The following is a 26616-nucleotide window of genomic DNA, read 5'->3' as shown; positions in this document are numbered from 1 at the left end:
TGAACAGACATACTTTTGATACCTTGGCCAGTTTGTTCTAAAATTTGTGAGTCTATACGGTGGGTCGACGATGTGGGGGCGAGTTAGCATATTTAGAAAAACAGGTGAGTGATCTGATGATAAATCTGCTAGTGCTTCGGCGGTGACCATGTTGCGGGGGACATGTTTAGTAATTGCAAAATCGATCAGGTCTGGGATTTTTCTTGGGTCTGCTGGCCAGTATGTAGGCTTACCCGGGGATACATAGTCTAGCTTGTTTTCTGGCTTCGTAAGCGCATTGTACAATTGCTTACCCTTTGGCGTCACAAGTCGAGATCCCCAATGGGTGTGCTTGGCGTTATAGTCACCCGCTGCGATGAACCTGTCACCTAGTGTGTTAAAGAATTCCATGAATTGATCCTCAGAGATTGGAAAGCGCGGTGGGCAGTAGACTGCGGCTAGAGTCGTTGAACCATTGTTGAGTTGTAAGGCTATGGACGTAGATTGTAAGTAGTTTTTGTCAAAATTGTTTAAGTGGTGGTGTTTTATGCGATTTCTGATGAGTATTCCAGTGCCTCCATGAGCTTTACCATCTGGATGATTTGTACCATAGAACAAGTATCCTGGTATATGAAAATTGTTTTTATTTGTGAGGTGCGTTTCTGATAGTAGCATTACGTCGATGTTTTTTTCGTAAATGAACTGTGTGAGCTCTTGTGTATGCCGTGAAACGCCATTTGCGTTCCACAGAGATATCCATAGGGAAGCCATTATGGGGATTTTGAAGATACAAGAAGTTGAATCAGGATATTTTGGTTTTTCATGAGCTCTTGCAAAGTATTTTGCATGAACGTCATAAAGTCTTTCATGCTTTGCTGTAGGGATAGCATCATAGCTTCGATGCCACTTTGTTGTGTTTGTTGGATGTTTGTCGGTGTATGTTCGGAATGAGCAGTTCTTGTCGGTGGGGCGGGCACTTCTAGTCCGGATTTTAGGGCGCTAGCGAAAGAAATTGTTGGAGTAGTGCTTGGGACAGTTAGGGGTGGTTGAAAAATCGGTTGCGGAGAGTAGAAATTGACTTTGTTGTATGTATGTGCTGTGGCAATACGTTTGTTTAGGCGGCTCTTCAATTCTTTGTACACCACACAGCCTCTGTAGTTTGCAGTATGTTTTTCCCCGCAGTTACTGCATTTCTTCACAGACTTATCGTCCTTGTTTTTGGGGCAGTTTGCGGTAGTATGAGGTTCGCTACAGACAACACATACGGTCTTAAGGGTGCAGTATGCCTTGGTGTGGCCGTATTCTTGGCAATTAGTACATTGAACTGGATTGATACGTTTGTGCGGCTCCTCCACGGTGATCCTCCGATGTAGCAAGTACTGTAAGTTGTATATTGGGTGCACTTCGTTTTTCTTTAGTGCCTGGAGCTCTGGTTCGAGTTCTATTTTGAATAGTGGCTGCGGAACTTTGTCTTTGTTTAAAATATTAATAGCTGTCTTTGCAGAAAAGTTTTTGGCCTTCAGAGCCTCAATTATCTCAGCTGGTGTCACTGTTGCTTCAATGCCCTTAAGTACTACCTGTAGCCCTTTGCAACTTTTTAATTGGTATGTGTAGTAGTTTTTACCAGCATCATTTAGGTATTTAGTCACTATACGGTGGTCTGCTTCTGTTTAGATCTGTAGTTTTATTTCATGAATATTTCCTTTTTTAAGTGGGATAATGTGGAATTTGCTGTCACCAATCAAAGCAACGAGTTTATTTACAAGTGCATTTGTACTTTGTTCTCGTATGAAAATTGGTGGAGGCCTGGTCTTTTTTGGTTCCCCTACCGTTTTTTCGTTGGGTTGTTCGGTCGCAGAATCAGCCAAGATAGCATATCGGTTTGAATTATTTACTGCAGAGTTTTCATTGCCGTTGCTGGTTCGATTGATTTTGGGTTGATTACCTGCCTTATTGTTTTGAGGGCTGAGCTTTCTCTTGATTTGGATGTAGCGATCCATGCCAGTCTGCACAGTCGAAATCGACTTCTGCTTTTGTTTTGATTCTTCTTTGCGTGCATTATTGTTGTTGCAAACGGTCAGTGCTGCTGAATTATTTACAGCTGGCACAGCGATAATTAGTTGGGCCGCTGACGAAGTTGTTGTTGTGGTAGCAGTGACAGTTGCCAGTGAGGTCACTGCACTCGTTATTGCAGTGTTACAGTTACCCGGGACGGTCGTTTGGCGCTGCGAGAGGAGCGGGGTAGGAGAGGCGGTCTCTTCGCTCCACGACTTGTGAGCCGAAGCAGGCAGAGAGGGAGAGCAAGAACGCGGTCTGTCGTTCTCTGAGGGCAAAAGTTTCGAGTTAGTTGAAGGTGAGGGTGCTCGATCACCGATTTGCGGTGAGACGAAAGAAAAGTATGCATTGTTGCGTTGTAAAGAGAGCCGGCGCTCGTCTTGTTCACATTGTCGCTGAGAACGTATGTCGTTTTGATTCATTGTTCTAAGTCCACATATAACAATTACCAGAACAATATGGAATAATTATTTATTTTAGTAAATAATTACTATAGTCAATAATTGTTAGTTGTGCAAACTGCACTTTACACTTTGTGTTTAACTTTCACTATACTGTTGTAGTTTTTAGAACTTGCTATTCGTAGCTTGAAAGAAACACGTCTACAAAAATTTGATTTCTGAAGCAGTTCACTGGTTGGTCTGTCGCTTTGACCGTGTAGGTCAGTGACAGTTCGCTGTGAATAGTCGCAGCGTCTGACGGTGGCTCACTTTGTAAGGCATTAACGTTCTGCCTGGAAAGAGCGTCCGCCTTATGGTTTGTAGTGGATTTTTGCGTTATGATCATCAATATACGCTTTCCATCTTTTTATTTTCGGATTTGGATTTCGATCGGATACCGCGAATGTCAACGGTTGATGGTCCGTATAAATGTTAATATCTCGAGTGCCATACAGGTAGTGGTGTAACTTGCCTAAGGCCCACACTATGGCCAACAATTCTCTTTCATTCGTGGCGTAGTGTGACTCACTTTCTTTAAGGGTCCTAGAGATCATAGTGATGGGTCTTTTATCTTGCGATAGGACTGCACCGATACCGTTCGCGGAAGCATCCGTCGTTAGATCGAATGGCTTCCTGAAATCAGGGTATCTGAGAATTACATCCTCAGAAGCCAAGACATTTCTCAGCCTTTCGTTTGCATCTCTTTGCAAATCACCGAACTCGATGGGAGTCTTCCTGGACATGTGCTTGCTGATGGAGCCATTTTCTCCTTTCATCAAGCTTGTCAACGGCGTCGCGATCGCCGCAAAGTCTTAAACAAAGCAACGGTAATAACTGGCTAGACCCAAAAATGACCTTAGCTCATACAAATTTGTAGGCTCTGGGTATTCCTTTATGGCCTTTACCTTTTCTTGGTCGGTTTTTGCACTTCCATTGGTGACAATAAATCCAAGATACTCAACGATTTGCTTAAAAAAATGCGTCTTCTCGTTGGATTCCTTAATGTAGGCATCACAGGTTTTTTAAGACCCAATCTATGTGCTTAATATGGTCGTTTTCATTTTCAGAAAAAACGGTGACCTTGAGGTTCTAATAATGCCTTTCTGCAGTAAGTCTGCGATACACCCATGGGGTGCGGGTATAATTTGGAATATACCGGCTTATCATCGCTTGTGCGAATTGTGGCAACAACAGAAGTATTAAACGGCAGTGCCTCGTTAGAGGCTGAAAATGCCTTAGATCTGTTTGCGATCATGGTTCTAAATTCGTTTTTTACAGATTCTGGTACCGTAATGTCATTCACGTTAGTGAACAGAACCATAGTTGATAGTGCCTTTCTCTGTGTCTAGCTTTGCTCCAACTTGAGCTAGAAAATCAAAACCAATAATGCCATCAAAAAGTGTTAAGGTGTCCAAAAGGAAAAGGAATCCGCTGTTTTCCCGAAAACGTTCATTAAACATTTCTGTTTAACTCTGTTAGAATCGTGGATGGAACTAACCGTGAAAGGGGATTTGACCGGCGCCACACTTTTTCCTTTACGGGCTTGATGTAGCTTTTCGCCGCCCCTGTGTCTATTAAAATTTTTAATTTCCTTCCATGCAACTGGCGTTCAATGAACGGCAGTCGGGAGCGTTCCCTAAAAAATGTACTACTACTACCGTCGGATTCGTCATCTACTTCGGCGACAGCCGCTGCTGCCGCTCTATCATATTCGTCGTCGACGTGTTGCATGGTATTCTGCACTCTTTGACGTCTTTGATCAGTCGCTCGTGTAGATCCATGTCTTTTCTGGCCTCGAATATTCTCTCCCCTACCATTGCATGTGCTGTGTCATAGTGGAGCCTAACTCCATGGGTTCTGGCGACTGGTTAAAGCCATCGTTATTGTTATGGGCCGCATTATTTTGTTGGAACTTATTTTGCTTTTTATAAAATAGGCCGGGTTTCTTCCTTGCCCATCCTCTGTCCTGCTATTTTTTCCTTGACCTTCGTGGGAAGGGTTTGGTTTTTTCGCTGCCCATAAGTGTATGTCTTTTCTTCCACAGCCCTTGCATACGTGGCCGCGAAGGCGGTGCGCTCCATACTTGCTTCGGATTCCCTAGCCAAAGCCAAGGCTGAGGGTAAATCTTTGGGCTGAGCTGGCAACACTATGGCCCTCAAGGGTTTCCTGAGCTCCGAAACGAACGCCTGGAGCGCATCATTTCTAACCTCATTATTGAACAATGCGGCGCTATCCGGTTCATGTGTCATAACGACTTTGTTCTTCACCAGTGTTAGTCGCTTTTCTACCTTGTCGAAATATTGCATCAAGGCAAGCTAACCTTGCCTAACCGTTTCAAGACCCTGCCTAAGGACACGCAACGACGTTTTGTCAGCGTATGTGCATTCCAGTCGAGCAATAATGGCATCAAAATTTAGTACCGTGTTATGGGACACCAGTAGCGCTATCGCTACCCCCCTGATTTTGTTTCTTATGATTGTGACAGCCTGGTAGTGTGTCGCTCTTATCGTATGAACTGAATATTTCATAGGCGTCCACAGCTGATTGCCGCCACGCCACATAATCGTCCTGGTCCCCCTCAAACTCGGGAATGTACTTTATTATGTCGAGTTTTAAGTCACATTTAACGTCTGGCTTAAAGCCAATTCTCTTATATGCTTCTACCTGCGGCGCTTCCACGCGTAAGTTCTGCATCTGTTCTCTAACCTGATTTAATTGGTTCTGAAATTACTCCATCAGCCTAGTCTCCTGCTGAGCTATGGCCTGGTTAACGGCTCCTTTTATGATCTCCTGCAACTGAGCAGCGTCCATGTCTGTATTATTATTATTTGTCGAGCGAAAACCTTGTTGTTCAAAATCCCACCCGTCGTCACTATCGTATTCTACCTTCACTTCTCTGTATTCGCCCGCCGAACTCATTTACCGATGGTTGGCACTTCGCACATGTATTTTTTCCGAGCACGGTTTCGGTTTCCTAGAGCCGGCGCTATTTACGTGCGCGAAGAATAGAAATAATAATTTTATTTATTATGTAGAATTACTTTTAGTAAAGTAAAGTAAAATATATCAACGTAACTTTGGGTACGTAATGGGAAATGATATCTGATAAAAGTATGCAACGGAGTTGTTCTCTTTTATTTATTTAAAATCCAATTATTAAAGGCTGCCGACTTTTTTTTTTTTTTTTTTTTTTTTTTATTTTAATAATAATTTTTTATTTATTAAGGCATACGGGGAAACTTGGAGCCCCTTTGTGTCCTTCTTTTCTATTAATTCAGCCCATTTGGGCGCGCCGGCTAACTACAGTTAGCTTTTTCTATTTTACAATGATTTTACTACAATTACATAACAATCACAGATAACATATAGGAATTAAGATAAGCGTCAGCTTCTGCTGACCCTTGTCACAGGAGATCGGGATATGAGATCCCTCGGTTGTCTTCTATTCAGCCTTCTTAGTGGGCGAGATCTATTTAGAGCGCTGGCCAGCCGATTTCTGTGGCGCTCCAACCTGTCATGGTATCTGCTCGAGTGCTGGTTTATCTCGTCAAATACCGTTGCGAGTTTCAGGTCTCTGTGCAGGGTGGTGTTTCGCACAAACCACTCGCATCCGGTGATGAGTCTTGCGACCTTATTTTGTATAGCCTGGATCCTTTTGATTTGGCTGTCGCATGCCAAGCCCCAGATTTGGCACCCGTACTTCCAGTTTGGAGCTAAAATCTGTTTGTAGATTGTCAGCTTGTTGGAAAGCGACAATTTACTGCGCGGACAAAGTAGCCAGTAGTGCTTCGCCACCTTAGCACGTAGGCGCGTTCTAATGTCGGTCACATGCTTGGCAAATGTGAGTCTGCGATCCAGAAGCACTCCAAGGTATTTGGCTGCATTCGGCTGTGGTACAGGGGCTGCCTCGATGTAAACGGGCGGTGGCGTTCTCCGCTTTAAAGTATAGCAGACGTTGTTGGATTTACTGCTATTTATGCCAATGTTCCAACGTCTTGCCCATTCCGAGAATCGATCTGCAAAGTCCTGTATACCATCCGCTGCGTCGTGCTCGCATCGGGACCTGTAGGTGACGCACACGTCATCGGCAAATGTGGCCAACATTGAATTCCCGTAGAGGCTTACATCCGGCTGCGGCATGTCGTGGCTATATAGGCAGTAGAGCAGGGGGCCAAGGACACTTCCTTGTGGAACACCAGCTGCCACATTGTGCTCGGTGGAAATTGCTGAATGGAAGCGCACAGCGAACCTCCTACCTTCCAGGTACGATTTTAGCAACCCATAATATGGAGCAGGCAGCGTTTGCTTGATTTTTAGCTGAAGTCCAAGGTGCCATACTCGATCAAACGCTTCTCGAATGTCCAAGAAGAGGCTGTTGCAATATTCTTTGCTGTCGTAGGCAGTCAGAATTTGCTCGACGACCCGATGGAGCTGCTCGACAGTACAGTGGCCAGCACGAAAACCGAACTGGTGCTCAGGGGTAATCCCCTGGGCTTCCATAATCCTTACAATCCGGACAGCAATCATTCTCTCAAACACCTTCGAAATTGAAGGGAGGAGACTGATCGGCCGGTAGGAGGCGGGCTCCCTTTCCGGCTTGCCAGGTTTGTGGATCATGGAGATTATCCCGAGCTTCCACTGATAAGGGAAGTATTGCAACCTCACAATAGCGTTGAAAACCAACGTTATGTAGAGGATCGCTTGGCTGGGCAGGGCCTTCAATGTGGCGTTGCAGATGACGTCATGTCCTGGTGCTTTGTTGCTACTCTGGCGCACAATGACTTCGGCTACCTCGCAGGGTTCAAACGGCGTGATTGGCAGATCCATTTGAAGCGCTTGGTTCAACCGCTCCTGAGTTTCTTCAATCTGTTGCAGGCTGGCAAGGTTGAATGGTTGAAATCGCTCAGCGAGGTGCGCAGCGAATACCTCCGCTTGTCCCAAGTCGGTCCGACACCATGTCCCGTTGCTATCGACTAAAGGCGACTTCCTCGTGCAACGCCTTTTGATTGCGCGCGTGGCCTTCCACAGCGAATGCGTCGCTTCGCTTTCTACTCCAGTATTGGCAAGCCTTTCGTCGAACCAAGCGGATTTGTGCCGCACCAGCACGCATCGGAGCCTACTCAGCGCTCGATTCCATTCCGTCTTGTCCAACGGGTGACGGGACCTCATCCACCTAGTGCGTAAGCGCCTCTTCTCAGCTATGAGCAGCAGGATCTCTCTGGTTATTGGGATTCGATCTACCGCGGGCTGCCGAGATATGCTGCGAGTTGCCAGTCGAGCTGCTGACTTGATATTGTTGGTGAGCAGTTCAATAGCTTCATCAACATCCTGACCAGAGTTTAAGGTAGTGTTGAGGGGCAATGTGGATTCTAGTTGCGATTGGAATACCTCCAGGTTAGTACGCCTAGTGATAAGCCGCTCCATCTTAGGGTAGCATATCGCCCCCGCATCCAGCGTAATTACCAGAGGCAGGTGGTCGGAGCTAAGCTCAACAACCGCACTTATGTTAGCGTGAATGCCCAGCACACCCTTTGTCAGTGCAAAATCAATGTACCCTGGGGAGCCTCTACTGCCATACGGGTATCTTGTTGGTCCTCCTGTTGCTAGCGAGTTCACCTCCGAGTTTAGTACGAGATTCGCTAGTGCAATGCCTCTTTGGTTGCTCCTTCCCGCACCCCAGAGCCAGTGGGACGCGTTCCAATCGCCCGCAACGATGAATTTCGTCTGGAACTCTTCTAGAATATCCTTAAACTCGTCCGTAGTCCATGCAAATCTCGGTGGGCAGTAGACCGCTCCAAAGCTTATAGGACCAAGTGCCGTTTCAATAGCCGCCGGCGCGAGCTGCACCTTGTCAGTGGCTATTGGTGTTAGCGGGAAGTGGGCAAGGCTAGATTTGATCAAGATTGCTGCCCCTCCTTTGGCGTTGCCAGCACTCGGATCATTGGCAGTGTAAGCTACAAATCCGAATAGCTTGGGCGCCTCTGTCCCCTTGCAGTGTGTCTCGCTGAGCAGTAACACATCGATTTCATGACGTTGCACGAAGCACTCCACTTCAGGCAACTTCGTGGATACGCCGTCGGCGTTCCACACTAGGATGCGCAACGGCATCATTATGGGGCTTGCTGCGCATGGAGGGCAGTGAGCAGATTAAGAATCTGCCCCTGCTGCTGTGTCTGTTGTTGCTGCTGCTTTAGCATCATCATCATAAGCTCCATCTGCTTTTCTTGGAGCGCCCGGAGGGAGTTAATGCTGCCGACTTTAACATTCACTAATCAAATTTACATGGTTTAAGATACTCTGGGTTCCTAATAATAGTTGGGCGCCAATTATGTTAATCCTAAGCTCCAGTATTCCTCCTTTACGGATTGTCCCGGTAGATAGGTTTCACGAAGATGGTTGATCCCCTGGTCATGGTGTTACCCAGGCGGAATGTCTTCTTACGTAGATTATGGTGATTGACTCCAAAGGTTACTGTTTTCAATTCGAAATCTCTGATTTCCCCTCTATTTTTACGGAAAAGTATTCGCTGGAATGGAGTGTGTTTCGGATCTACCCAGATCTGCCGATACATTTTTTCGATATCGTCGCTAAACACGTACCGGAAATAGCGCCACTTCAGAATTTGAATGGTCAAGTCGGACTGTAAGACAGGGCCAGCATAAAGGATATCACTTAAACTGGTACCATTCGATGAAGGGCTGGAGGCATTGAATACTACACGGAGTTTAGTAGTTACGCTCTCCGGTTTTAAGACGGCGTGATGTGGCATATAATAGGCGTTGCAATCATGGGTAGGACTGCTTTAAGTCAAGATATTCCTGGATCACCGAAGGCCTCATCTCTTTTTAGACGCTGCTCATTTCCTAAAAGCTGAGCCAATGCGAAAGACCTAGAGATGAAAGAAAGACCGATATGTTCTGGATCGCGAAAAGGCAGAGTAACGACATATTTGCCGCACTCGTTTCTCGTGGTCGTTTGAAGGAAATTCTTCTCGCACATGGAATCGGATTCTTTTACCAACTTTGTTGGTATATTCTCCTCCTCCCAAAATTTTGTGAGTAGTGAATTATCGTACGCGTGGGAGATCTGCGTCGAAAAAGAGGAAATTCTGCTTTGTGCTGAGGCTGACACTGGCCCAATTAGTACCCAGCCGAAAATGGTCTCTTGCCCCAAGAGAGAGCCACAGATGTTGGTTTTTGCTCCACTCAGAAGCACCGAAGGCAGAATGTCGGCTCCGATAAGGACATCTGTTTGTGCGCTCTCATAGAATTTTGGATCCGCCAGTGGAAAATCGGGAAGATCCCGAAGGAAATTTTGCGGGTTTGGGTAGGAAGGCAGATTTCCGGCTAGTTGAGGGAGGACATAGGCCGTCGTCTCCAAATGCAACGCGGGCCTAGTCGGAGATCGGATGGTGAAACTGCAGAGCTTCTTGGACTGAGCGGCTACTGTTTGGTTTAAGCCTGAGACTTGAGCTTGAACCACCTGGAATGGCAATCTAATTAGATTGAACAGTCGCTCGGTTATGAATGTTGCCTCTGATCCGGAGTCGATCAGGGCGCGTGCCTTAATGTTAGTGCCAAGATGGGAAATATTGATTACGGCAGTGCCAAGAAGGATAGCTCTTGAGCCCGTGGCGAAATAATTTTGAACACCAGCTTGCTCATTTGGAACGAAATTGGCCTGATTAGCAGAAATTGGCCTTGCAGGATTTGAAGGGCTTGAATTGCTGGAAAAGGGGTTGTTCGGTGCAACAACGTGTGATGCCGGCCACGGCAAGTAAAACAATTCTGCGTACTATTGCACTCACGAAGCTGATGTCCCTTTGCAAAGCAGTTTAAGCATAACTGCTTCCGTTTAATGTAGGCTGACCGGTCGTCAACCGGCATTTGGAGAAAACGCGGACATACACGGACAGGATGGTTTTCCTTGTTGCACAAGTCGCAACTTTTCGATTTTGGAGCCACTTTCGTCTCATAGGAATTTAGTTTTCTAGAGGGCCCACTTGAGTTCATCGCTTTGGAGTGTGACTGACTTGGTACGGACGGTCTCACATCATCGATGGCCTCTAGGGTTTGATGACGTTCTGTGAGGAAGGTGTTCAGCTCTACCCATGTCCCATAAGAAGAGAGTTATCTTCGGGAGCTTGGATGAACACAGATATACCAGCAGGCAGTCCCAGTTCTCAGTGTTGATGCCTGACATTTCTAAGGCAGTCAAGCAACCTTGAACAGTTCTTTGCAGTACCTTCAAGGCCGCCCCAGATTCCTGTGGTATCGACTGCACATTAAACAGTATTTTCAATTGACTGTTTACCAACAATCGTTTATTTTCGAAACGGTCTATTAGGTTTTCCCACGCAGAGCGGAAACCCTCGTTGGTGAGAGGCGAAATCGAAACGATGGCATGCGCGTCGCCACTTGTTTTGGCATTTAAATGGAATAACTTTTCAACCGGAGTCAGCCGTGGATTATTGATATAAATGGCTGTGAAAAGATCCCGGAAAGTCGGCCAGCGAATCTGTATCGCAAGGAGGCAACCGACAGCCGAGCTGGGCAATACACCTTTCATAGACTGAATAGCAATAACTGTATTTAGCCCTGAGAATAGGCATGTTGCCTGCTGCCGCTTCGCCTGCTGACACAAGGCACCTTGTCCCATAGGGTTCGGACTTGGTCGCGACGAACGCTAAGCATCGTGACGGTCATCGCTTCAGCGGTCAGAAACAGAAATGAATTTGGCTAGCGCTAGATCGGGAGCAGCCATATTTTTAGCTGTGCGCTGTACTGTGGCTTTGGATGGAGTAGCACAGTCGTCGGAAATCTGCGGAGGCGTTTTCAACGAAATGCTTGGAATTCTTGGACTCTTGGGCCCTTGTGGTGAAAAAATAGACCTTGGTTTGTCAGCGGACAATTTCTTCTTATCGTCCCCGATGGGCATAATCGAAGAAATGCGAAATGGAAGGGAAGCGGTTTGGAGCCCGGTCACACTTTTGAAAATGTAGACAGATTCCTTAGACTGCACTTAATAAATTAAAGCTTGCCGCCCTGAACGGTATAAAGCAGCGGAAAAGACCGTATAGGATGTAATGGGTGAGAAAGTGGTGTAAAATTTACGAAGTGGAAACGCCGTAGTTTCGACTAATTGTATAAATGACCTGTGATTTATGGTAATTGGGTCCACCTGATTTACGGTTGGAACACTTGGAATGTGGAACACGGTGAAATAAAATGTTTATTAGAACGAAGAAAATTTTATTTATTTGTTTACAACTGGAAACGGAGAAAATTGAATGGTAGAATTGGAATCTTTTCTCTGCGTTGTAAGTACTTCTAAAACAAACACAAATAAATCTCCAAGCAATACAGGAAAAAAAATTTGTCGGGTGAACGACTTATATTTGGCGGTCGTATTATTTATTTATGGATGAAAAAAAATTATTGTCTTGTAGTTTTTTTTAAATTTTTTTTGAAAATTTTAAAAATAATTTAATAAATATTGAATAATTTATTTGTTAAAAAAAAGAGAAAAAAACCGCTTTTAATTTATTGCTCGGAAATTAATTTGGAAATTTACGGAAAATATTGATGGAAAACAAAACGCCTTTTCCGCGTCGGCACTTGGAATAAATTTTATTTGTGGTTTGGATTTGCCGACGGGAAACAATTTACACTGCGGTATATGTTTAAAAGGAATGCAGATAATATGCGCAATGTATGTCGATAATATATGTGGATGTAATATATGTAATGTATATGTGATATATGTAATAATTTGGCTTGCGTTGGACACAGTAAAACGAGAACAGAATTTTTGCCACTTTTGGCAGAGCTTTTGACTTAGAAATTTTCACTGAACTTGGCACAAATTATTTTCACTTTTTCACATTTGGAATTTTGCACTTTTCGGACTGGATGAATATTTAAATATATTCGGAAATTTGGACTTAGAAACTTTCACGAATGAGGGTGAAAGGAGAACGGTGGGGAATGAATAAATACTTTTCTTTAATTGCCTTTTGTCGGAGAAATCCGTTAGATTTGACAATAAATCTTACAGCAAATTGAACCAAATTTGATTTTCGAACCTTTTGCTGCAAACCGGCAATTAAAAGGAAGGGAAATTTCGTACTTATCTTGTAATTTGTTTGCTGGTGGACAAACTTGAAAATCCAGGTGATCCGGCTCGAAGGACCAAAAAAGTTTGGGTGTGATGGGGGTTGCTGTCCTGGAATTTTCCAAATCGGCTGAAATAGAAAACACTCGAAAGGGCGAACACTTGACTTTTCTTAGTTGCGCGGGCGCGACTTAGCGTATGTTTAATCGATCGTAATAGTTTTTACACTGAAGCTTATTCTAATTAGATAAGCTCTCCCAAGCGCAGCGGAGACTCCTTAGAGACTCTGTGGTGAAGAGCGAGAGAGCGTAAGAGGGAGCGGAGAGCGGGCGACAGTCCAAACCCCGTAACTTGGACAGAAATAATATTTATATTTATTATGTAGAATTACTTTCAGTAAAGTAAAGTAAAATATCTCAATTGTAACTTGGGGTATGCAACGGAAAAAGATACTCTGATAAAAGTATGCAACAATATCTCACTGTAACTTGGGTTATGCAACGGAAAATGATACTCTGATAAAAGTATGCAATGGAGTTGTTCTCTTTTATTTAATTAAAATTCAATTATTAAATATTCACGAGTCAGACTTACATGATTTAAGATACTTTGGGTTCCTAATAATAGTTGGGTGCCAATTATGTTAATCCTATGATCCAGTATTCCTCCTTTACGGATGGTCCCGGTAGATAGGTTTCACGAAGATGATCCCCTGGTCCCGTGTTCGGATCCACGAAGATGGTTGATCCTGGTGTTACCAAGGCGGAATGTCTTCTTACGTAGATTACGGTGGGCATTGGCCTTCGGGCTCAGCGTGGATAAATTATATCAAATAAAATGTATTTTACGGCAAGTCGCCGGAGTAGATGTGTCTTTATTTCTAAAGTGATCGCTTAGAACTGAATACAAAGATGAAGAAATATGAATTTACCCGACTCAGCATTTATGCAGCACAGTTCGGTACCCCGGATACTGGGTGTCCGATTTCCGCTGCAGACCGTTCTTAGCGCGGAGCGCTGAACTCAGTTGGGGCGCATCAGCATTGTTTCTCTGAAGCTACTTAGTTGCTAGGGTATTTATAAATGTAAACTATATAGCTGCTGACATAAATATTTGGTAGCTCTATCAGTTGTTAACTTGCACTGATGTCCGGAGGTGAAATCGATACTCGCCGCTGAAATAATTGTTGTCAAAAAGCCTTTAATTATACCCGTTACTTGTAGAGTAAAAGGGTATAATAGATTCTTTGAAATGTATGTAATAGGCAGAAGGAAGCGTTTCCGACCATGTAAAGTACATATATTCTTGATCAGGATCAATAGCCGTATCGATCTGGCAATGTCCGTCCGTTCGTCTGTCCGTCCGTATGAACGTCGAGATCTCAGGAACTACAAAAGCTAATAAGTTGGGATAAGTGACATAGACGCACCGCAAGTTTATTGATTCACGTTGCCACGCCCACAAACTGCCACGCCCACACTTTTGACAAATTTCTTGATATTTTTTCACATTTTAGTATTAGTTTTATAATTTCTATCGATTTGCAGAAAAAGATTTTGCCACGCCCATTCTAACGACCACAAACCACCGAAAACTGTCCGCCCACACATGAACAATGTTTTCATATTTTTTCACATTTTTCTTAGTCTTGCAAGTTTTTCTAGAGTTGCCAAAAATCTTTTTGCCACGCCCACTCTGACGCCCACAAAATTTCTCCATTGCACTTTTATCCCGTTACCCGTTACTCGTTTTTTTATTACATATGGCACTAGCTAGCTATATATTAATCATGATAGAAATGATAATAATTTAACTACAACCAAATGAGTAGGTAAACATTTTTAAAGGGGGTGCTGATGCGAGAAGTAGACTAGGTCAGAAATTATGAAATAATGTTTGGCGGACAGCCTTGACAAAAGGTATTGCGCGGTCCGTGAAGATCCATTTGGCATGCGTGCGCGTGAAGGGGAGGGAATGTGGCCGAAAAAATTGTGGGCCACTGAGGACTGCTGCTGACTGAAGAACGGTACAAATGTAATTATATGTACAAGCACTTCTTAAATTTATTCTCGTTATGTTGGGGAAGAAAAATATATTAATAAGTGAAAAATACAATTAATTTATTGAAAATAATAAATAAAACCAAAAAACAACAAATAAATAAATGAACTTGAAAACAAAAACAAGAACATCAGCAAAATGAAAAGCGTGCCACCCCTGTCGGATAGGAACATGACCCAAGTTGCCTAGCAGATTGGCAATGTGGATAAATTCGACGCTGTTCCGGACACGTTATACACCTTTGTGAACCGAATTGACTACATACATACTGACACTGCATGTTACCGAAGACGAACGCAAGCATCAGATCCTTATTGGACATATCGAACGCAGCATCAACGGAGACGTTATGCGTAGCTTAATAGACAATTGGTACTCAACTATAAACCGCAGACCCCTAGCCCCGTTATTTTAGAGGGATTTCGGAATACCCCATTCAGAGGCAGTATACAAGCGTTCAGAAACCTTAAAACTAATCAAATCCGGTATAGAATCCATTATTTAAAAACTACCTACACACATTTATTTAAGAATAAATAACCACAACATACCAGATTTGCGATCTAATATTAACCTTTTAAAAGAAAAAGGAATGTATGACCAAATTAACAATACAAATTCAACCACCCAAAAACAAAATATCTTTGATAATTCACAAAAGTCCTTTAATTACTGTTGAAAATACAAAAGTCACACTTATGCAAATTTGTGTATATGTGATGAAATTTGGAGGATCTTGGAAAGAGAGAACGCGCTCTATTATTGCTCTCTTTGTTCTCTTTCGTTGTTGCCTCTCACATGCATGTTATAGAGTAATCTCCCCATTCGCTTTGAGATAACTAGAGAGTGCGGTCCTATTGGTTGCTTTAATAAAATAAGTATTAAACAGTATAAACAATAAATGTGTTTCGCTATTTGGTTGATGGGCTGGCTATTAATATACATAAAGGTGTATTATAATATTAAAAAATTTAATAATTACAATACAATACAGACTAATCTGACACAGCAGATTAATACAGACGAGAAAATTACAGACTGAAAATGTTCAGCCACAAGCCTTGGAAAACCCCAATATATAACAACGAAATAGAAAGAAAATAATTTAAAATGTTTTCTTGATACCGGATTCACAGTTAATATGATATCCAACAACATTTTTGACTTACCAATCCTGAATACCAACAATTCAGCAATAAAAGTATAACCATACCTTCAAAGATTTTGAATATGTAATTTATCCATATTAGAATCAGACACAGATTGGAACATCTAGTAAAACAAGTTTTGTGTGCGAGGGTGATAAGTTAAAATTTACTAATCAAAACAAAAATACAATCAATACCAAGCACAATTATTATATTTATACGTACCATTAACTCACCTTACAATATCCCGATTTGGGAAGTCCCAAAGATGCATCAGGCAAACAGAAATTCAGAATTACTACCGAAAATTAAATGAAACCACAGTGGGAGACAGACACCCGATCCCAAACGTGAACGAAATTTTAGGAAAACTTACGTATGCTATTCGGATTAAAAAATACACCATACCCCTTCAACGGTTCATGAATGATATTTTGCGACCACTCTTAAATAAGCCATGTCTCGTGTACTTCGAAGACATATTACAGCTTGACAAGTGGAAAACACGTTTTTGTAATACGTAGTAACACCAGACGGCAAAAACACAAACCCTTATAAAACTAAAGCTATTCAAAAATATCTTAAACCAACTAAGCTAAAAAAAATAAAAGCTTTTCTCTAACGGACAGGATACTACCGTAAGCTCATTCCAAGCTTTGCAGACTGCCCAAACCCATAAAGAAGTGTTTGAAAAAAGAACACAAAAATTGACACTACCAACACAGAATATGACTCGGCATTCAAAAAATTAAAGTATGTAATATCAGAGTACCCAATTCATAAAGTACAAGAATTTACAAAAAATTTACATTAAACACAAGACGCAAGTGATGTTGCTGTGGGAGCAGTACTTCCACAAGAGGGACACCCTCATAATTACATTAGCCGAACGCTTAACGAACATAAAACAAACTACAGCACAATTGCAATGGAGCTCTTAGCAATTGTGTGGGGGACAAAGAGAATGATCCACACGTGGAATACGGCCAGGGTGGTTCCTATTTGCGCCTGTTGTTCCTAGGCAGATGATTTCCTCTCAATTCGTCAATCATTTTTTAGCGGCCACTAGGGGTGCTCCGCCCGTGGATGACGGTAACCTAGTCCGACCCGAAGGCGCGGTCGCGTGGGTAGCGCATGTGACGCGCTAGATACAACCGAGGCCCTCGCTCGTGCCCAGTTTTCGGTTTTTGCTCATCCTGATCCAAGTGAGGCTGAAGACATAGACGCAGCGCAAGTTTGTCGATTCATGTTGCCACGCCCACTCTAACGCCCACAAAACGCCCAAAACTGCCACGCCCACACTTTTGAAAAATGTTTTGATACTTTTTTATATTTTAATTGGTCTTGTAAATTTCTATCGATTTGCCAAAAAAACTAGTAACGGGTATCAGATAGTCGGGGATCTCGACTATGTCGTTCTCTATTGTTTTTTTACTCCCATTCTTGTAAAAATTAAATCAACCAACTATTTGCCGTAACTTTGTATCTTTGGGGACAATTTTAGTTTCTTTGGCCGACGCTGCCGACGTACTATGCCAAGTAGACAGGTCGTTTATGAGGTACGAGTCCAGGGAAATAGGAAAACTGTTGTGGATCCCGAACGTATAGTTCAAGCAGCCTGATTTCTCGACACCACCACCTGGACATCCCAAAAACCCTAAGGATAGCATTCTAAGGCATCAAAGCATAAGGAGCCCAGACGAACGGACATTCTACAGCAGTTACCTCAACAATTCGTAGAAGCGGAGACCAGTCCCCAATTTCACCCCCAATCAGGTGGAGTCTAACATTTGAATCTCCAGTACCAAAAGGGGTTTGACTAGATAAATGGAACTTAAAATTTAACGGAACCGGCCGCGGTATGACAATTGAAAGTTTATTATTCCGTGTGGAAAGATTACAAGAATTATATGGAATAAGTCATCAACAAGGTTTCATAGAATTCTATAGTCTACCGGTCGGCGCAGCTGGCAAATGGTATTGGCAACTAATGGTGGATCGATCTAAAGATTACGATTTTGACTACTATTCGCTCACCAGGGAAATAAAACGTGATTTTTCCACAACTCGAAATGACTTAATGAAGGTCAAAGAATTAATGAAAAGGAAAGAAGGGTATAACGAGTCACAAAATTATTCTTGAAAAAAAGATCTCAACCAATAACGTCTGTCTTTACATAAATACACATAGCCTGGATAGCGCAGTCGACGAGTACCACATGGCTACAGGATTGGGGGAAGCCACACGTTTATGGGCGCCTAGGTCAGAAATTATGAAATAATGTTTGGCGGACAGCCTTGACAAAAGGTATTGCGCGGTCCGTGAAGATCCATTTGGCATGCGTGCGCGTGAAGGGGAGGGAATGTGGCCGAAAAAATTGTGGGCCACTGAGGACTGCTGCTGACTGACGAACGGTACAAATGTAATTATATGTACAAGCACTTCTTAAATTTATTCTCGTTATGTTGGGGAAGAAAAATATATTAATAAGTGAAAAATACAATTAATTTATTGAAAATAATAAATAAAACCAAAAAACAACAAATAAATAAATGAACTTGAAAACAAAAACAAGAACATCAGCAAAATGAAAAGCGTGCCACCCCTGTCGGATAGGAACATGACCCAAGTTGCCTAGCAGATTGGCAATGTGGATAAATTCGACGCTGTTCCGGACACGTTATACACCTTTGTGAACCGAATTGACTACATACATACTGACACTGCATGTTACCGAAGACGAACGCAAGCATCAGATCCTTATTGGACATATCGAACGCAGCATCAACGGAGACGTTATGCGTAGCTTAATAGACAATTGGTACTCAACTATAAACCGCAGACCCCTAGCCCCGTTATTTTAGAGGGATTTCGGAATACCCCATTCAGAGGCAGTATACAAGCGTTCAGAAACCTTAAAACTAATCAAATCCGGTATAGAATCCATTATTTAAAAACTACCTACACACATTTATTTAAGAATAAATAACCACAACATACCAGATTTGCGATCTAATATTAACCTTTTAAAAGAAAAAGGAATGTATGACCAAATTAACCATACAAATTCAACCACCCAAAAACAAAATATCTTTGATAATTCACAAAAGTCCTTTAATTACTGTTGAAAATACAAAAGTCACACTTATGCAAATTTGTGTATATGTGATGAAATTTGGAGGATCTTGGAAAGAGAGAACGCGCTCTATTATTGCTCTCTTTGTTCTCTTTCGTTGTTGCCTCTCACATGCATGTTATAGAGTAATCTCCCCATTCGCTTTGAGATAACTAGAGAGTGCGGTCCTATTGGTTGCTTTCATAAAATAAGTATTAAACAGTATAAACAATAAATGTGTTTCGCTATTTGGTTGATGGGCTGGCTATTAATATACATAAAGGTGTATTATAATATTAAAAAATTTAATAATTACAATACAATACAGACTAATCTGACACAGCAGATTAATACAGACGAGAAAATTACAGACTGAAAATGTTCAGCCACAAGCCTTGGAAAACCCCAATATATAACAACGAAATAGAAAGAAAATAATTTAAAATGTTTTCTTGATACCGGATTCACAGTTAATATGATATCCAACAACATTTTTGACTTACCAATCCTGAATACCAACAATTCAGCAATAAAAGTATAACCATACCTTCAAAGATTTTGAATATGTAATTTATCCATATTAGAATCAGACACAGATTGGAACATCTAGTAAAACAAGTTTTGTGTGCGAGGGTGATAAGTTAAAATTTACTAATCAAAACAAAAATACAATCAATACCAAGCACAATTATTATATTTATACGTACCATTAACTCACCTTACAATATCCCGATTTGGGAAGTCCCAAAGATGCATCAGGCAAACAGAAATTCAGAATTACTACCGAAAATTAAATGAAACCACAGTGGGAGACAGACACCCGATCCCAAACGTGAACGAAATTTTAGGAAAACTTACGTATGCTATTCGGATTAAAAAATACACCATACCCCTTCAACGGTTCATGAATGATATTTTGCGACCACTCTTAAATAAGCCATGTCTCGTGTACTTCGACGACATATTACAGCTTGACAAGTGGAAAACACGTTTTTGTAATACGTAGTAACACCAGACGGCAAAAACACAAACCCTTATAAAACTAAAGCTATTCAAAAATATCTTAAACCAACTAAGCTAACTAAGCTTACTACCGTAAGCTCATTCCAAGCTTTGCAGACTGCCCAAACCCATAAAGAAGTGTTTGAAAAAAGAACACAAAAATTGACACTACCAACACAGAATATGACTCGGCATTCAAAAAATTAAAGTATGTAATATCAGAGTACCCAATTCATAAAGTACAAGAATTTACAAAAAATTTACATTAAACACAAGACGCAAGTGATGTTGCTGTGGGAGCAGTACTTCCACAAGAGGGACACCCTCATAATTACATTAGCCGAACGCTTAACGAACATAAAACAAACTACAGCACAATTGCAATGGAGCTCTTAGCAATTGTGTGGGGGACAAAGAGAATGATCCACACGTGGAATACGGCCAGGGTGGTTCCTATTTGCGCCTGTTGTTCCTAGGCAGATGATTTCCTCTCAATTCGTCAATCATTTTTTAGCGGCCACTAGGGGTGCTCCGCCCGTGGATGACGGTAACCTAGTCCGACCCGAAGGCGCGGTCGCGTGGGTAGCGCATGTGACGCGCTAGATACAACCGAGGCCCTCGCTCGTGCCCAGTTTTCGGTTTTTGCTCATCCTGATCCAAGTGAGGCTGAAGACATAGACGCAGCGCAAGTTTGTCGATTCATGTTGCCACGCCCACTCTAACGCCCACAAAACGCCCAAAACTGCCACGCCCACACTTTTGAAAAATGTTTTGATACTTTTTTATATTTTAATTGGTCTTGTAAATTTCTATCGATTTGCCAAAAAAACTAGTAACGGGTATCAGATAGTCGGGGATCTCGACTATGTCGTTCTCTATTGTTTTTTTACTCCCATTCTTGTAAAAATTAAATCAACCAACTATTTGCCGTAACTTTGTATCTTTGGGGACAATTTTAGTTTCTTTGGCCGACGCTGCCGACGTACTATGCCAAGTAGACAGGTCGTTTATGAGGTACGAGTCCAGGGAAATAGGAAAACTGTTGTGGATCCCGAACGTATAGTTCAAGCAGCCTGATTTCTCGACACCACCACCTGGACATCCCAAAAACCCTAAGGATAGCATTCTAAGGCATCAAAGCATAAGGAGCCCAGACGAACGGACATTCTACAGCAGTTACCTCAACAATTCGTAGAAGCGGAGACCAGTCCCCAATTTCACCCCCAATCAGGTGGAGTCTAACATTTGAATCTCCAGTACCAAAAGGGGTTTGACTAGATAAATGGAACTTAAAATTTAACGGAACCGGCCGCGGTATGACAATTGAAAGTTTATTATTCCGTGTGGAAAGATTACAAGAATTATATGGAATAAGTCATCAACAAGGTTTCATAGAATTCTATAGTCTACCGGTCGGCGCAGCTGGCAAATGGTATTGGCAACTAATGGTGGATCGATCTAAAGATTACGATTTTGACTACTATTCGCTCACCAGGGAAATAAAACGTGATTTTTCCACAACTCGAAATGACTTAATGAAGGTCAAAGAATTAATGAAAAGGAAAGAAGGGTATAACGAGTCCAGCGATTATGTCTCCAACATGCATAACTTACACTTTAAATTGAAACACAAAATAATTCTTGAAAAAAAGATCTCAACCAATAACGTCTGTCTTTACATAAATACACATAGCCTGGATAGCGCAGTCGACGAGTACCACATGGCAACAGGATTGGGGGGAAGCCACACGTTTATGGGCGCCTGATGAAAAGAGAAATCAAATGACGTCATAATACTGGCGTATTATGTTCTTTCGATCACTTTGAGCCTGTTGCGTACACCCTATTTGTAAGATCATAAGACTTTGAAGATTCACATATAATACCAGTCAGAATGGGAAGGGGTACAAGCTATAAGCCGGTATAAGAAGATCTCAACCCCCCGATAAGGAGTTCAATCCGCGGGAGATGTCATACTCGGGAGTTCAATACTCAGGAGGTATCATTCTCGGAAATTATATTCTCGGGAGAAGAGAGTCTTAAGAGCAAACGATTTCGGTGTTATTTAAAAAGTCGAAATTTTGTTGTCAAGAGAACCCAGAGAGGAGCGAAGATCCAATCCTGCGTAAAATCCCAGAATTCCAGAGTTTCGGACTGAAAGGATCAAGGGCAGGCAAAAGGATTCCTCGTAAAGAAAGACCCAATCTTTCAAACCAACAGACAGGTAGTCAAGAAAGAGTCTTGTGAAGGAAGACCTACAATTTAAAGAAATACACAAGAGTTCTCAAGATGGGCGGCAAGGAGTCCAAGGCCTCCGACAATACAGCCAATGCGATCAACACCGTGGAAGTAATCGACCACAAAGACGAGATTCTAGGAGTACAGCATACTCTTGATTTCTTTGCGGTGTTGTTGGTGTTTCTAGCGAAATTTAAAATAGTAAAGCGGCGTCGTAACCATCACCATACCCTGGAAACGATTTTGCTTTAATAATGAACAGCGTGAAAGGCGGAGTCCGCTTAGCATATATGAGCAGTGAAGTGACAATAACAATCCGCTTATTAAACTTGCATGACTAAGGCCAAGCATAAAAAAAGCCGACAAAAAAAAAAAATTGTAAACCTCATTTTTTTGAATACCAGCAAAAACAATAGTAGCACCGTGGATTCAACCCGTCGGGATCTCATCGCTCAGGATTAGGATGGGGTAAGTTTGACGGAACACAGTTCCCGTATTTTCTTTATATATTTACATATATATTGTACGATCAGTATATATATATATATATATATTTGTAAAAGTGGTAACCAGGGGGTATTAGGCATATAAAATACTTTATTGTTAGCCTCTTCCCGGCAATGCATCAATAAAATGATACAAATTAAATGTTTAATGTTTAATAATGGAATAAATACAAATAATTTTTCAGCGGTAAGAATCCGCCAGGTTTTTGATATGCATAGACAAGAGCCCTCAGAGCGACGTTTGTAGCCGTGAATAAACATTTTTGATGACGAGTGCACTGTTGTCCGGAGGTGAATTCGATACTCGCCGCTAATTATACCCGTTACTCGTAGAGTAAAAGGGTATACTAGATTCGTTGAAAAGTATGTAACAGGCAGAAGGAAGCGTTTCCGACCATGTAAAGTACATATTTTCTTGATCACGGCTATTGATCCGTGTCGATCTGACGATGTCCGTCCGTTCGTCTGTCCGTCCGTATGAACGTCGAGATCTCAGGAACTACAAAACCTAATAAGTTGAGATTGAGCATGCAGACTCCAGTGACATAGACGCAGAGCAAGTTTATTGATTCATGTTGCCACGCCCACTCTAACACCCACAAACTGCCACGCTCCCACTTTTGACAAATGTTTTGATATTTTTCACATTATTGTATTAGTTTTATAACTTCTATCGATTTGCAGAAAAAGATTTGGTCACGCCCACTCTAACGACCACATTTTTCTTAGTCTTGTAAGTTTCTCTAGAGTTGCCAAAAATCTTTTTGCCACGCCCACTCTGACCCCCACAAAACGTCAAAAAGTGTCAGTGCGGAAATTTCTCCATTGCACTTTTACTAGCTAGTATCGGGTATAATAGTCGGGGAACTCGACTATAGCATTCTCTTTTGTTATACCCGTTACTCGTTTTTTTTATTACATATGGCACTAGCTAGCAATATATTAATCAATAAAGCAGTACCACTCCAAGCTTCGAGAAGTAAAGACGTGCGACTAATTAACAACGGACCTATACGCCTTATCAGTTAAAAACCAACAACAACACTAACCAAATACAAAATTTTTTGGGACAAACAAACAACATAAAAAGAGAAACAAAAAAAGAGACAAAGCAAAAAGGGCTAGTGCCCAATAAACAGCAACAACAATGCCTCCCGATATAAATAGATTATTTAAATCATACGACACTGGACCTAAATTCATAATCATAAAAAGAACAGATAATGAAACATTTAAAAACGTAAGCCCATTCTTAAGGAAAAAAGTTATTGACTACGCATGCAACGGTGAAGTGGAAACAGCCAAGATCACAAAAGAAGGATCGATGCTAATCAAAACCAAAGACACCCTACAAGCACAAAAAGTTCTAAAAATTACCAATTTTTAAGTGAGCACAAGACCCTCAACTTCTCCAAAGGAGTTATATACTCCAATGATCTCCGTAACATCGACGACGAAACAATTGTAAACGAACTAAAACCCCAAAACGTGACGGAAATACGGAAAATTAAAAAAATTGAAAACAACGAACCTAAAGAAACTGACCTCATCATTATCACCTTTGCATCACTAACGTTTCCAGAGACACTGATAATTGGATACGAGAGAGTGAATGTACGCCCATATATTCCTCTTCCACTCAGATGCCGAAACTGCCTAAGATTTGGACATCCCACATCTGCTTGCTCATCAAACAAAATATGCATCAACTGCTCCGCAGAACAACACACAACAACAGACGAAATATGCACCAAAACTACATTTTTCGTAAACTGCAAATACGGTATCCCAGACAACAAGCACAGCCCATTAGAAAAAACAGGCCCAGCATTTATAAAACAAAAGGGACTAACATCTATAAAAACCCTCGAAAAAGTCGACCACAAAAAGGTCCTAATGATTTACTACTCACGACATACCCCCCAACCTACTCTCTACTCAACCATAACAACCGAAAAAACAATAAAAGAAGCCACGCCAATCTCCAAACTACCCATCGTCTTACCCAACTCATTTCAGAACGGAGAAAATACTGCTGCTAAACCCCCATCTAGAAACACAACAACATATGATGACCTTGACACACTCATGCACACCAAACCGATCACTACATCTTCATCAACACTGAACTCCTCCATACAAAAAGACCTAAAACTAAGAATCTACACCAACAAACAAAAAACTCTCGCCAAACCCTTTAAATCTAAAGAAAAAACTGAACAAAAACAACAACAAAAATAATAGGAACAAAATCCCACTTCTTAACAGCGACAGCGACTGTATATAATACAAACAAAAATAAAATAAATACAAAAAAAAAATATAATGCAATTATACATTAAAACAGGTAAATTGTCTCTATTTCCTAAATTAATTGAAATCCCAATTTAAAAAAATGCGTAAAGTAATACAGTGGAACATGAACGGTTACATTAACAACTACAACCAATTGCAAATTATTATAAAAAGACACAACCATAAGATAATATCTATACAAGAAACACACTTTAACTCTACTCAAAACATACCGATTCCAATAAACTACACTATCTATCACGAAAACACCGCCACAAACAGTTTTGGAGGAGTTGCTCTCCTCGTCCATAACTCATTACAACATCAATATGTACAAATCAGCGCCTTTGACTTCGACATAATAGCAGTAACAATTCATTCCAAATTCAAGTTCACCATAGCATCATCTTACATCCCACCCAACAAACCTTTTAAAATACAAAACCTCAGAAATATATACGACAACTTACAACGGCCCCTACTAATAACTGGAGATTATAATAGCTGGGACAGGAGCTGGGGCTGACAAACCAACAACCAAAGAGGAAACAGATTATTTAAATTTATCAACCAAAAATCACTCGTTACACTTAACAACGGCTCAGAAACCCACTTTACCACACATCATACATTCACACACATAGACCTTTCCATTGCATCACCCCCTATTAACCTGAACTCAAAATGGTATACGGACAGCTCGCTTTCAGGCAGCGACCATTACCCAATTCACATAGACCTATTCGAAGAACATAACATGAACAACCCAATCGAAAGACCAAGATTTAACCTTAAGAAAGCAAACTGTCCCCTATTCCAGGAAATTGCGGATAAGCTGTCTATTGAAAAACCCCCAAGCTCCAATGTTAATAAAGAACTCGCTATTATTACAAGAATAATAATTCAATCCGCCAATGAATCCATCCCCCAATCACACCAGTCTAGAAGACAGCGGATCGTTCCATGGTGGGACCAAACCCTCCAACAATTAAGAAATGAAAAGCAAACAGCATGGAAAAATCTCAACAGAAACACTAATATGACAACCGTATTATCCTACAAAAAAGCCAACGACAAACTCAAACGAGAAATAAAAATAAGAAAAAAATCAGCAATGGAAAGCTTCACAACCGAAATTAGCCCCAGTTCACCCATCGGAAAAATATGGACTAAAATAAACCATTTCTCCGGCCTGAAAACTAGGCACCACATCCACTGCCTTACCGATCCCAATGACACAACACAAAGCATTATAGACAATAATGAAATAGCCAACAGCCTCAGCACCCACTGGTCTAAGGCATCGCTTGACAGCAACTTCCACACAACATTCATACAAAGGAAATTAAATACAATTCCTCACACACACGTCCCATCCCCTACAGCGCTTAGCATCGAACAGGACATATCTCTTACAGAACTCCTTGCTGCACTTAACCAACTCAAAGGAAAAACTCCAGGCCGAGACCGTATAAGCTATCCTATGCTTAAGAACCTATCCATAAACCTATATAAAAGACTGCTAAAACTTTTGAACAACATCCTTAGCTCATACTTACCTCAGCAACTTAAAGTAAGCAGCGTCATACCTATACCCAAACCAAACACGGACAAAACCAAATTTAACTCCTACCGACCCATTTCACTCAATCCATGCATATCC

The 26616-nt window shown here is 41.6% G+C and overlaps 1 protein-coding gene across 1 annotated transcript; it reads right to left on the bottom strand.

Annotated features, from left to right (window-relative positions):
- Window positions 1-750: 750 nt before the first annotated feature.
- LOC122756660 (probable serine/threonine-protein kinase mkcB) lies at window positions 751-2573 on the bottom strand. Its single transcript, XM_044006880.1, has one exon. The coding sequence runs from the start codon at window positions 2454-2456 to the stop codon at window positions 1650-1652; it is 807 nt and encodes a 268-aa protein (XP_043862815.1). The 5' UTR covers window positions 2457-2573; the 3' UTR covers window positions 751-1649.
- Window positions 2574-26616: the final 24043 nt, after the last annotated feature.

Source organism: Drosophila santomea, chromosome 2L (assembly GCF_016746245.2).
Source record: "Drosophila santomea strain STO CAGO 1482 chromosome 2L, Prin_Dsan_1.1, whole genome shotgun sequence".
Classification (NCBI taxonomy): domain Eukaryota; kingdom Metazoa; phylum Arthropoda; class Insecta; order Diptera; family Drosophilidae; genus Drosophila; species Drosophila santomea.
The sequence above is the reverse complement of the archived record's forward strand: the minus strand, read 5'-3'. Positions and strand labels throughout refer to the sequence as shown.

Coding starts and splice junctions, on each gene's coding strand:
- LOC122756660 (XM_044006880.1), bottom strand. CDS start 2,456: ATGAATCAAAACGACATACGTTCTCAGCGACAATGTGAACAAGACGAG.